Source organism: Myotis yumanensis, unplaced genomic scaffold (genome assembly GCF_028538775.1).
Source record: "Myotis yumanensis isolate MYYU_CA2020_CCGP unplaced genomic scaffold, mMyoYum1.0.hap1 SCAF_2, whole genome shotgun sequence".
NCBI classification, from domain to species: domain Eukaryota; kingdom Metazoa; phylum Chordata; class Mammalia; order Chiroptera; family Vespertilionidae; genus Myotis; species Myotis yumanensis.
This window is the reverse complement of record NW_027223753.1, coordinates 160,107,894-160,122,036: the sequence shown is the minus strand read 5'-3', so window position 1 is coordinate 160,122,036 and position 14,143 is coordinate 160,107,894. Positions and strand designations below refer to the sequence as shown.

The 14,143-nt window shown below is 37.0% G+C and overlaps 1 protein-coding gene across 2 annotated transcripts in view; it reads right to left on the bottom strand.

Annotated features, from left to right (window-relative positions):
• Positions 1-14,143, bottom strand: part of SLC49A4 (solute carrier family 49 member 4) — an 81,787-nt gene that overhangs the window by 17,749 nt on the left and 49,895 nt on the right. The window contains exon 8 of one of the 2 annotated variants that reach the window (XM_070406344.1): positions 1,867-2,049. The exons of the other annotated variant lie outside the window; for it this stretch is intronic. Within the exon in view, the coding sequence (XP_070262445.1) occupies positions 1,867-2,049 (183 nt within the window). The remainder of the gene's footprint in view (positions 1-1,866; positions 2,050-14,143) is intronic. 2 annotated transcript variants of the gene reach the window in all.

The following is a 14,143-nucleotide window of genomic DNA, read 5'->3' as shown; positions in this document are numbered from 1 at the left end:
TTAAGTGAAAGTATGATGCTGAAAGTGGCCCAAAACTTAGGGCAAATTCTGTTGCATCAGCTTTGAAAGTTTCAAAAATGTCTTTTCCAGGTAAGCAGGTTATCCTGGCTACGATTTCAATTATAAGCTTGTCAGAAAGCTTCCTATAAACAATTAGGCCTCTTGGAGCAACGCATTTTAGAGCATTTCTTACATTTGAATCTTAAAGATTCTTCCATGTACAAATTATTCACATTTACTGGTATTTGATGAGTAGTAAGAGAATAGCAACCAGAGTGTGGGAGGGTAGTAATATTAGGTTGATTAAGATGAGAAATAAAATGGGACATAAATCTAGTAGAAATTAATAAAAGCTTTCTATTCAGAGTCACAAGCATGAGTTCTTATTTTAACATGCAAAAACAATTCTAGATAATTATGCCCAAATTTTCTGAAAACAGTAAAACAGAATTTGGATTGCAGAAGAGAGAACATCAGAGAAAACCAAACAACTGTACAGAAAAATACAAACCACGAACCCAAACACCAGTGGCCCTGCTTCAACATACCCCGCAACCTCTCCAGCTGTCCCCGTAGCGCCTCCTCCTGCCCCTTAAAGGTTATGTGAAAATTTCATTCTCTCCTGAAGCCTGTTCTCCACCTTCTTCCCCCCAACTCTTAATAGATGAACTGGCTTCTAAGCAGAACGGTGATGCCATCTAGAATGAACTCCTTCAATATTCTGCCCAGCAAAGGAATCTGCCTCCATGCCCATCGACACAGCCTTCTCTCCTATCTCCTTCTGTGCAAGGCAAATCCTCTTCGTGGGTTCAGGACCCCATCCCTTCCTTCTTTGTACAGATTTCCCTCTTCTTCAAATGTGTACCCCCGGGTCCTAACTTCAACCTTCTTTTCACTCTATACTTGCATGACTATGAGTAGCTACTTAAACTTGAATTAATTAAAATGAAATAAAAATCCAGTTCCTTAATTGCACTAGCTTCATGTGGCCAGTGGCTACTGTACTGGACAGTGTAGATAAAAACATTTTCATTATCATAAAAAGCTCCGTTTGGGCAGTGCTGTTCTATACACTCTATACACTCCTTGAGTGACCTCTCATTCATTCTAAGGCTTTAAACTATGTACCCCTGACATTAATATATACCTCTGTTAAGACAGGAGATTCTAAATATTCTTTAAAGTAATATACCAGTGGTTCTCAATGGGAACCTGCATATTAGAATTTATAAAAATTATAAATGCTGGACCCTGGTCCAGGTTAATTAAATCAGAAATTCAAGGAGGTGGGTAAGGGTACATTAGATCAGGTTAGGATGCATTTGAAAAAAACCACTGAAGGTATTTTCTTTTATTAGTATGTAAAAGCTCAACTAAAGTAATTGGTCTTAATGAAAATTCTCCATATAAGTTCCCTATATAGCAGTGCCACAAACCCCTCTCATAACACATCTATACTAATAAAAAGGTAATATGCTAATTAGACCAGTGAAACAGCCATCTTCTGGACGTCTGACTTCCTTCCGGACATAGCCATGGTGGTGGGGGCCGACACAAAGGCAGTTAGGGGCAAGATCAGGCTGGCAGGGGGCTAGGGGCGATCAGGCCAGCAGGGGAGGGCAGTTGGGGGCGACCAGGCCTGCAGGGGAGGGCAGTTGGGGGTGGCCAGGCTGGCAGGGGAGGGCAGTTGGAGGCATTAGGCATGCAGGCAGGTGAGTGGTTAGGAACCAGTGGTCCTGGATTGAGAGAGGGATCCCAGATTGGAGAGTGTGCAGGCCGGGCTGAGGGACACGCCCCCACCCCATGCATGAATTTCATGCACCGGGCCTCTAGTTTAGATAATAAACAAGAAGCCAATTTTCTTACCTTTGTGATAAAATGTGAGAAAAAGTAAAAGCACGCCCATGAACATATTACTTAAAAAAGTGACAACGCCACAAGTAATTCCTTCTGGAACTGGATAGACAGTTTCCACAAACAGCTCAAAAAATATAGGTATACTGCTATTCAAGAACACTCCCAGGAGAATACAGGAGGCATACAACGTCACTGAAATAAAAACACAAACAGGTCAGTTTCCCGGTGGCAGCGTGAGTCCCAGCAGGTAGGTCTTCTGGGTCTTCTCTCTTATAAGTATTGACTCTGCAGTTTCATTTCTTTTCAATGCAGCTGATAATGTTTGACAAGGCATCATACATCCGTCAGCTCTTTGCTCCGGTGGGCAGATAGGGAGAAGTTTTGTTGCTAGATGCTTAGCAGTTTAATTGTTTTATCTTTTTGATGGCTTATTCCAAAGCACAGAAACAATTTTACCATTATAATATAATTAAAAGGATTCTTCCTCCTTAGTCATACACTCCTGGCACATAGAGAGATAGATAAAATATAGCAACTAAATTTGAAATCTAGACTCATTCTATCATTTTAAAGAGAACTTAAAATCTAAGAATAAGTATAAGAAACATTAAGTATTACTGAAAGTGACATCTTTAAAGAGACTGGTAAAAAACAACCCTCCCAATACAAAATAAAAATTATTCAGTATGTAATTCCAGAAGAAACACTTAAAATAGAATTAGTCCTCAATTTTGGAATGAGTTTTGTGTCAACTGTTGTTTTAAAATGTGTAACTTTTTGATACACAAAAAAATTTCATCCAGAAATGCATAATAAATAGTAATTAGAGTCCTGGCCAATGAGTGTTGGCCCGCAACTCAAGCGTTGTGGGTTCGATTCCCGGTCAAGGGCGCATACCTAGGTTGTAGGTTTGATCCCCAGCCCTGGTTGGGGCACATACAGGAAACAACTAAACAATGTGTCTCTCTCACATTGATGCTTCTCTCTCTCTCTCTCTCTCTCTCTCTCTCTCTCTCTCTCTCTCTCTCTCTTCCTTTCTTTCCCTCCCTCCCTCCCTCCCTCCTACTCTCTCTAAAAATCAATGTGAGGATTAACAACAACAAAAAATAGTAGTTAGAACCCTAGATTAGTCAATAAAAAGCCTATTAACCCTGTTCTGTAGTGAAATTTTTGAATAAGGACATTATTCTTTTTCTTAGAATAAAGTTTAGAGACATGCACCCCACTCCAAATAATTATATCATTTGCTACATACAAACTGCTTACATACAAACCTTCACAAATTTTAATTTGAAGGTAAAAATGGAACCAGTGAGGAAAAAATGATATCCTATTTAGAAATCTAAAACATGTTTCCTATAGACTAATAAGTATATCATACCCACTAGTGATAATGCATAGAACTTATTCTAAGGTTAAGGTTACCAGGAAAATATTTTTAATAAAAATATTTGTTAAGAAAAGAAATTTCTGTACAGAAAGTGAAGGAGTGATCCTAAATCTGTTAATGTATTATTCATAGAGCATAGCAAATTACCACAATTTATCATACTGATTACAATAATTAACAGTCTAAGACATTGTTGAAGGGGTAAAAAAATAATATCCACTGTTTTCTAATAAAATTTCTCCAATTAACCTCAACTCCCACTTCCTCTTCCAATTATACTGGCCTTTCAGGGTTATAAAATATTTAGTTCCTTCTAATAACATAAATAGCTGGTGATTACTTTGACTTTCTTTGCATAGACGACACATGAAAATAGAGAACAAAAGGATGACAGTGAATAAAGAACATGCTACTGGCTAAAGCAGTGACCAAATTACCCACAAAATTAAATGGGAAGCATCTACTAGTTACAATAAATACCATTTAAATCATGAAGTAATTGTCAAGAGATTCCTGGAAACAACAAAACCTAACACTACATGCTCACTGTATATTTACTAGACATAGTCATGTAATTCAATCACCAATTCTACCTAACACATGACTCACTAGTAACCCATTAGGAAATCCAGGGACGGAATATCACTGGTAGCTTTTACAAAGTATTCTATCTATAAAACATTTTATAATAATTTATTGGGCAGTTAATGATAATCAGAGCAGATTTGGCTATTGACCCAAACACAGACAGGCCTAGGAGTGTAAAACAAGACAACACTTAAATAAGTGACAGGAAGAAGCAAACCCTTAAGAACTAGAAAGTGCTACTGCTAAGAATTCATAAACCTATGACAGACTTACTATTTTTTAGAAAATATGTTTGGAAATAATCCTTTTGACATTTATATTTCTGAAGGATATATACCCTCACATGTAATGTATAATCAGGCAAATTCAAATATAATACCTACAAAATAATCATGATCTCTGTATAATAGAATAATTGCATGTTGTTAAAAAAAGAAAGATAATGTAATGATGAGGACATACTGAAAAGGGACCATCTATGGGTATGGAGTCTTGAAAAGAGATATCTGAGTTTGCTGATTTTTATCAATCATGATACAAAAAAGAGAGGGAGGGAGGAAAAGAGATAGAGATAGAGGTAGATAAAGAGAGAGAGAGAGAGAGAGAGAGAGAGAGAGAGAGAGAGAGAGAGAAAGTTGGGATATCTCGGAGAAGGAGAGCCTGGTGATGCAGGGTAAGAGCCCTGTCTGAAAATCTCTCATGGCCATGCAGCTCCCGTGGCTTCAGTTTATGCTCATTATAAATCTTCCAGTTTTGGTTTCTTAGGTATCTAAACTGTGGGAAGGGAAGAGGAAATCTTGGTCATTGGAAAAATAAAATTTTTATTGTGATTAAACTTTGTTGATGGAGCTGTAAATAATTTATCTTCTGGTGGGTAATTGAAAATGTCTATCAAAATAAATAATGCACACTGTTTGACCCAGCAATTCCAGATCTAGGAATTTATCCTGCAAGTCCAAGTATATAAAGCAGACTCACTGAAATAATTGTTTGTAGCATGAAAATATTACAACCAAGCTAAATGTCTACCAATAGGAGGTTGGTTATGAAAAAATTTATCAAATATCCAAACAAAGATACATTACACAATAATTAAAAATGAATTAACTTTATATGTACTGATATTAAGGACATCTAAGATATGTAAGTAAAAAAGGTACAAGTGTTATATTTTTAAAAAGGATACTCACACATTTGCAAATGTATAGAATTTTCTGGGCAAATACCCAAGAAACTGACATTCAGGGTTGCCTCTAGAGAGGGAAATTGGGGGCACAGGAAAGTAGACATTTTTCATTGTATACCCTTTATCTACCATTTGAATTTGAGTTGTTTTTTTTTTTAACTATGTGTATATCTTGCCTATTTGACAAAATAAAAAGGGAAATTTCATTAATAAAATAGCGAATTGGTAGCTCATCTAACGCCCCTTCATGCAAAATTGTTAGCTCACTGACTCATCAATGATGTCTGCACCTGGGAGCCACATAACCCAGTCTTGGTGCAGGAGCCTTGACATAAACATTCCCATTTTATTTACTAGAATTCCTGTTATACACAGGAAAAATGTGCTATGATGAATAATATATTACTTCAGAGGCCAGTAATAAAAAAGTGAGTATTTTCATTCAACTCTCTTACTCTCGATGTTTGCTTCGTGTCTCTATATATAGAAGGCTAATATGCTAAGTGTCCAACTGTCCGACCGGTAGCTATGATGCGCACTGACCACCAGGGGACAGATGCTCAATGCAGGAGCTGCAGAGCTGCAGTGACTTGGCAGCAGCAGTTCTCGGATGACGCACCCCAAAACCAGAGAGGAGGGATCCCGATTCCTCGTGGGGCCACGTGATTCCACCTTTGGCTGTGGATTATGTTGTTGCTGGGGCACTGTTGGCCCTGAATCTGGTTTACTGCACACTTGTGTTTGCGTTCCACACCCTGCACAACAGCAACTTTGCAGAGCGCCCTCTCGCACCCTGGAACCCCTCAGGGGATATCGGAGAGCTGGTTTCAGCCTGATCTCCACAGGCCAGGCCAAGGGACCCTACATGCCAGAGGGACCCTGCTCACTATGTAGACACCCTTTGAGCCATGGCGCCACCCCAGGTGCAGCCAGCTGGGGAGGGACCATGGGAGGTTGGCTCCAGGGCATTTCCGGTCTGTCTTGCCCAGTCCTTCCCCGCTGGCCATCTTCTAATTAACTTCCTTTCAATGTGCATGAATCCGTGCACCGGGTCACTAGTCTATATATATAAAAGGCTAATATGCTAAGTGTCCGACTGGTGCTGCTGTGATGTGCACAGAGAAATGGCACCGTGGACATGGTGCCCACAAAGCAACACTTGGCTTCTCCCAAGTGGGACACAGGCCCTGCCACCACCCCGGAATGACACCAACCCCACCAAATTGTAACTGATGCTTCCGGGACCCCATGGTGCAAAATGCGGCCCCAAAACGGTGACTGTGGGTGCTGGGTAATGATGTCACATAGCAATGCCTGGCTTCCTCTCCCTAGCGACTAGACTCCTTGCAGTTTCTTCAGCCCAGGAAGATGACTTGCTTTATAGCCAGGTGGAAATATTTCACAATTTAATCAAATGTCTGTGAAGTGTTTTCCCATGCCTCATCTCATTTGATCCTGACAGAAGTCCTGGAGTAGGTAGATAGGAGACTCAGTGGAATCCTATTTTCTTTTAATTAGCTGGAAAGATTTAGGAAGTTTAAAAACTTTACCCGACTGAAAAGAAGTAAGAAATGGTGGACCTTGAAAATGACGTCAGGTTTTCTCACTGCGCAGAATAGAGTCAAGCACTGCTGCAGTTAAATATTTTACCCTTTGTTCTCCCTGCATGATCTACAATAACAATCTGCTTCGTGTTGATATTTCCTGCTGTGTTGCTGACAATTACCTGAAAGAGAAGTTGGGGTGCTTCACTGGGCTGGAGAAAGTTTAGCTAAATCAGAAAGCAGGTCTAATTAAGCATTATCTATATATATGTAAAGCTCTTGCTGGCGCCAATCACATGCGTGTGTTTCGATCTGTCACTGTCGATTGTGATTTTGGTTGACACTTCTATTATAGAGAAAGGGCGAACAGCAATATTAAAATATTTCTTCTAATTAATTTCCTTTCAATGTGCACAAATTCGTGCACTGGGCCACTAGTATTACTATAAAAATGATGAGCAAGCCTAGCCAGTTTGGCTCAGTGGATAGAGTGTCAGCCCGAGGAATGAAGGGTCCTGGGATCGATTCCAGTCAAGGGTACATAAATTGGTTGCAGGTTCCCTGGCCCTGGCTGGGGTGCATGCAGGAGGCAACCAATCGATGTGTCTATCTCACTTTGATGTTTCTCTCTGTCACTCTCTCTCTCTAAAAATCAATAGAAAAATATCCTTGGGTGAGGATTAACAAAACAAAACAAAAAAAGATCAGCAAAAGGTTGTTTTACACTCGATGGATATGCTGAAATCACTTCTTATTGTAGAAACTAAAGAATCAAAGTAATTTGCACAGGAAAGGGTTAAATTAAGATCTCCATAAGCAGAATGGGGGAAGGTGGCTGTCAGGACTGATTTAAAATATTCCTCCCCAGTGTTCTGGGGCATGCCGAAAGTAGAAGCTGATTTTTAAGAGCCTGAATTTGGCTTCCATTTGAGTTTGCAGTTTAGAGCCTGATACACTGTCTTTATATACTGGTTTGGCAGATCTAGTGGGTGAATGTCATCTATTAAAAGTCAGGCAGACAAGATAATTTTCTGCTCGTCAGAGAGGGTTCAAACTACATGATCATTAAATATTTCCATGACTTTCTATAGTACTCATACTAAAATTATAACAGACTGCCTTTCAATTAAAAAGCCAAGGTAATTTAGCAGAACAAACACAATGCTGATGTAGAGTTCTTTCAAAGAAGCTAACAAAATTCACAGGCCCTAATTTAAATTATAAAAACACAAAGCCCTGTGTAGCACAAAATACAGTTACAATGGATGTGTTTCAAGAACATGAATTGGATCATAACCCTGAACATCTGGTCCCCCAACCCTGCTCCCAATGACAAACCAAATTACTAAACTTTAGGGAAATAAAACTATGTATAAATACATTTTTTAACCAAAATACTCAAACCTTAGATGAGTAGCAGTTATAAAACAAACACAAAATTTCAGATAAGGACTATTTCCACTCAACATCTAATGAGATTCTCAAGATATCAATAACAAGAACAATTTCAAATCTTGGATTTACATACTTTTAAAAACATTTTTGAAAATACTTTCAAATATATTATCATATTTTATCATCCTATCAACTCTTTGAGGCAGGTAAGGTATTTTACAGATGAACTGACCAAAGTTCTGAAGGTCAAAAGGACTTATTTAGGAACAAAGTGAGTTAGCAGTGGTAAAAATAATGTAATTAGGCCTACAGAATCCAGCATGTTTTCCATCAAGCCACTGTGTCAGGTTGGAAAAACACAAACAAGGCTTGGTATTTCCTTTATTCAATGGTATTGACACAACAGGCATGCTCCTCAAATCTGTATTCAGTACAAAGCTGGAAGTGACTGCACATATGACAGATGACAGAAATCAAAAATAGAGCACCAAAAGGTTACAAAGAAAGAGATGAACTTTAATCGTGATAAATGCAAAATGAGTCCAAAAATTATTGCTTAGGCATATAACAGGGAAAACTTTAGCTTAAGTCTTTCTTCAAAATCATTTATCAGGAGCCTATTATATGTATGTAAGCCACTATACTAGAACAATTAATAGGACATACTCTGTCCTCAAATCACTCTGAATCTAAAGAAATATGATAGATGCCTATTGGCTCAGCAGCCATTTACATGCACAAAAAGAGTTCGGGAGATAATTATTCTTCATTCTCTTAGAAAAAGCAATGTCTAATCATGAGAAATAAAAGCCTCCTGATCTTAAGTGCTGAGTGCAGCAGGAAAGGTGTGCTAAACTCTAGCAGTACATTTTAAGAAGGACAATGACAAGCAATGGTAGGTTTAGAAGAGAGTGACTATGCTGGTCACTGGTGTGGAATCCAAGTCCAGTGAGAAAGAGTTATAGGAACTGGGGGATGGTTAGATTAAAAGGCTAAGGCCAGACATGATAAATGTCTTCAAATGTTTTGAGGGCCATTAATGGAAGAGGGAGGGAGCTGGCCTGCTCTGTGGAAGCCGTGTTGTTCCACATCAGTTATTTCAATGGAAGGAAGCATTTCCCAGGACCCAGAGCTGACTAACAACAGAACTGGTAATGTGCGTTCTCTTTGGGGAGGTATTCAAATTGCAGTGTGATGAAGATCAATCTGGATGGTAATGAAAGAGATACACTGATACATTTATGGGATGATAAGTTATATCAGATGATGACCAGGATTCATTTTAGTAGATCAATAACAAAATTAAAAGATGTAGGCAAGAGAGCTTAACTAGGATATGAAAAGCAAAAATCTTATAGGTGCTTCTAGATAGATAAGAATAATAGAGAATTTGTTTGTGGTTTTATTAAAAAGCATTATAAATAAGAAATAAGGATTACAAAATAACAATACATTTTTATTATGAATTATTAACAATTAGAATCAAGAAATTTCCCTAAAGAGTAGGTTTATAACATTAATACTGTTTATTAGATAAACTTTTATTCTTGTGCATATTGATTGAATTTTTATTTTATGATAAAGTTAGGAAAATAACGGAATTATTATATTAAACCTTTACTAAAAATATTTCTACAATCTAAACTTGATATTGCAAATCCTTTTGGAAATAAAGACATACCTATAAAGAGAAAGTAAACACCCACATTGTTAACTACACAGTCTTTCTTCATAGATTTTGAGCGTGTGGAACAGACAGAATACATATGTATGCATACACACACACTGATACACATTCCTATATCACTGAGCTGTGCTTCTTTTCAGCCTCATATTTCCTTCCTAAAAATGACTGCTGTGGCCTTCGTGATCTACCATAATTAAAATATGCAGTGCATCAAACTGTGGTTCCAGAAGAGGATGGGCATATTTTGCTGCAGTATTCAGCAGTGGAGATGATTTTCTTTCTTTGTGTTATTAATTTGTGGTGTCCCTTGTTTAGCCTCTTTGTTGACACAGTCTAGTCCTCCAAAGGTTGATGGTTATGTTTAGAGTCTCTAAGGGCTAGAAGTAATTATCTCGCAGGAACAAGGCGCAACTAATAATCCATTGTAACAATGGTCCCAGAATAGAGACTAGTGTGAAATCAGATATCGTAGATATAGGTTTAATCAGTAACTTTCAAGCTCCCAAAGAATTACTTAAGGTTCTGAAGAAAGCGATGTACTATTAAATCATGAAACACTGATCACCTGGTCAAGCCCTCTACCTTCAAGAAATACAGATTCTCCCTGGAAAATTATTTGTTCTTGACAATCTCATGGATAAACAAACAGTACATGGTCTTCCGCAATAGGCCCTTTGAGCATTTCATGACTTACATTTCAGATTTTTCACAAATTCATTTTCTTCTTTTAATCTATGTTCTATTTTTTCATTCTTGATCAGTCATAAACATGAGTAATAATCATTTTTAGTTCATAAAAATTGAAAATAAGTCATTTCTAATCTTCTTAATATCCCTAATTTATCCCTCAATACCCCTAATTTCCTTAATAATATGCATTTTTTTTTCTCTTTTTTTTCCCCCCCACCCTTGACAAGCCCCTGCCCTCCCTTACCCCCCAGTGTCTTATGTCCATTAGTTATGGTTATATGGATGCATACAAGTCCTTCGGTTGATCTCTTACTCCCCTCCCTCCTGTCCCCCAACCCTCCCTGGCCTTACCACTGAAGTCCGACAATCAGTTTGAGGCAGCTCTGCCACTGTATTTATTATTGTTCAAAAGTTTGTAATGGTCTTAATTATCCATGAAAGAGTGAGATCATGTGGTATTTTTTCTTCATTGACTGGCTTGTTTCACTTAGCATAATGCTCTCCAGTTCCATCCATGCTGTTGCAAATGGTAAGAGTTCCTTCTTTTTAACAGCAGCATAGTATTCCATCGTGTAGATGTACCACAGTTTTCTAATCCATTCATCTACTGATGGGCACTTAGGCTGTTTCCAGATCTTAGCTATGGTGAATTGTGCTGCTATGAACATCTGGGTGCATATATCCTTTCTGATTGGTGTTTCTGGTTTCTTGGGATAATAATATGCATTTCTTTAATCATGTTCATCATTCTTTTCTAAATTTTCTTTAAAAAAATATTTGTTTTCTAATATGTTTTTATTGATTTTAGAGAAAGAGGAGGGGAGAGAGAGAGAGAAACATCAATGTAAGAGAGAAACATCGATTGATTGCCTCTCATACGTACCCCAAATGGGGATCAAACCAGCAACCTGGGCATGTGCCCTGATCGGGAATCGAACTGGCAACCCTTCAGTGCATAGGACGATACTTAACCAACTGAGACACACGGGCCAGGGCCTGAATTTTCTTATTTACCACCCATTTTTGGCAATTATGTTTTTACTTCTTTACATGCTAATTAAAATGGGACATAATTATCTTAATAAATGCAACATACATGAAAATATAATACGAGGATAAAGCTCTCCCCTATTTATGTCACATGCCTTTCAGTACAAACAAATATGTTTTCTTTCTTCAAATATCACTTGAAGTCAGCTTGTAGTCAGGTATCACTCTCAAGGGGCTCATGTCTAGCTAATTATCCCCTTTATTCCCCTTCCACTATCTGTTTCTGACATCACCATCATGGCATTCTAGTAACTTGAATTAGAGGAAAAATGTCTCCCAAGGCAACTTCTGTTAAACACCCAAATTATATTGTTTCAGCAAACTCAACACCAAAGTGCTAACATTTTTCAAAATGCCATTTTCAAACTATTCATCTGTTCTGTGAAAAATGACTGAGTTGTGGCTAACAGGGCTAGACATCAAGTTCTCAGATAAGGTGAATAATGTATTTTCATAATTTTGTTCATGGCATAGCTTCAAGATTTTGAAACTTGCATTATCTAGTCAAGAGTTTATTTATTTTCCCTATTGTAGATGCTTCAATTAATAAAGATATAATGCAATTTTAAATATTAAGTTTCCTTAAGGAAATAAAAGCATATTGCTGATAGCCTACAAGAAGATGTGTGTAAGCAAGTACATATAGCAAAACAGTATGCCTTTACACAACTGAAATGATCCAGTTTTCTTCTGTATGGCACAATAATGTCAAGATCAGTGGATTACAAAAAGATTGCCATAGAAGGTTTTTAGTAGTAGTTAGCATTTACAACACAAGGGTTGAACAAAATTAACTAGCTTTTAATTTATTTTGTCAACTGTTACAATTAATGAATATATTTTCAAGTGCTTTTCATGTAGATTCTTCTGATATAGAAAAAGCAGTAACAGACATACTAAGTTTGCTAGAAATGGGGAATAAGGCTAGATATTTTCCTGATTAAAAAAAGAATGACTGTGGTAAAAAAAAGAAACATGAATTTTCCATTACTGACTTTAAATAGCTCCAAGGTCTAACTTTGTCTATAATTAGGTTTTATAGTAAGTTCCTCTTCGTGAAACCTCTTTTTCTTAAGAGGAATGAGATCAGATTTTTACAAAGGCAGTAAGAATATCTGTGACAGATTTATTCAAATGCTCCACTGTTCCACTAAAATGTGCCCTTTTGCCTTCCTACAGCTAGTGCTGAATAACAAAGAGTGGGCATGATTGCTGACTACTACTTGCAATAAGTCATGTCTACTGAGAATCAAAATGGAGATAATATATTCATTGCATTCATTCATTCACTCACTCATTCATTCATTCATTCCTCAGGGCTTGTGGTAGGTACTATGGTGAGAGTTGAGGTCAGAATTTATAAGGCACAAATTCATGCTCCACATTTTTAGAGGAGATGAAACATACACTCAAGTAACTATTAAGTGGTATCAGGAAAGACAAAAAAAATATACTATAATCAAGAGAAGGAATGTGAACAAATCTAGTCCTTAACCCAGTGTATGTATAAAATATAAATGTAAAATATATTTAAAATGCATCTTTCAGGAGTATCTAAGAGACATTCAAAAACTGACTTGCAGTTGAAAACAACAGTAGAATTTATAAATTCAGTAGTTGTTAAGATGGCCAAGTCAAACTCAACCTTTCAATTATGGTCTTGATTTAATTTAGAATTATGTTTTTCCTTTCTGTCCAACATATTTTCAGGGACAAATTGGGAAAACAGTTGTGACCAGGTTCAGTTACATCAATTTTCTTTTAAGATTAAAAAAGATGTATTGTTTTCAAATATATACTTTTTTTTTCCTGATTATAAAAGTATGTTCATTATACAAATCCCAAACCAAAAAAAGGAGGTAAAAAGTTAAATTCATTCCTAGTGCCTCCATCTAGAGATAAAACTGTTAATTTATGTTAATTAGAAAATACATATAATTTAATGAATGTACTATCTTATAATGAGTATTTTACACTTAATTCAAGGGAAAGAAATCTGTTCGTTGGGTACTCATGACCGTGTTCTTGTAAAATCTAACAGATGCATACTTGACATACAATATCACACAAAAATCTGAGCATAATGCCATGAATAAGAAAAGTTATAAACCAAAACTGTTGCACCAGAATGTTGTACAACTGCTAAACTATGAAATTATACCAGAATAAAATAAAATTATGGCCCAGAATACTTTCCCAAATTGCTCAAAACCCTAAAGTAGGAATGTTAATGTATAAAAAGTACGTAATATCCAAAAATGATTACTCTGGACACTGGGCTTTATAGGCAAAGCGATAAACATTACAGAGGATTCCCAGGGTGGTATAGAGCAGAGGTTTCAAACCTGCCCTCTCAGCAGCCGTTCTGTCTCAGTAAATTTTTCATGGTGCTCCAAAGCCAAGAGAAACAGCTAACAATTGTGTTAATTACATAGCTAGAGCCAAACAATTTAAAAAATATATATGTCCTAACAGTTTAGTAGCTATTTTAAAAAATAACACCCAAATATTGAAATAAATGTTTTTATTTCATTCTTAAATAACCACAGTTACCTACTAATGGGATGTGTGCATCTGATGGGCACTGTACAACTTCTCAGATCTTAGAATCAGATTGACACCACCACTCTCATTTCCTGTTCCACGTTGATTTTTGGCAGTATTTGCTTTTTATCATAGCAACTGCAGAAAACCTAACTTTGCCAAGACATCATCAAAAATAACGTAGCAGGATCCATGCTGAAAGTGGAAACTGC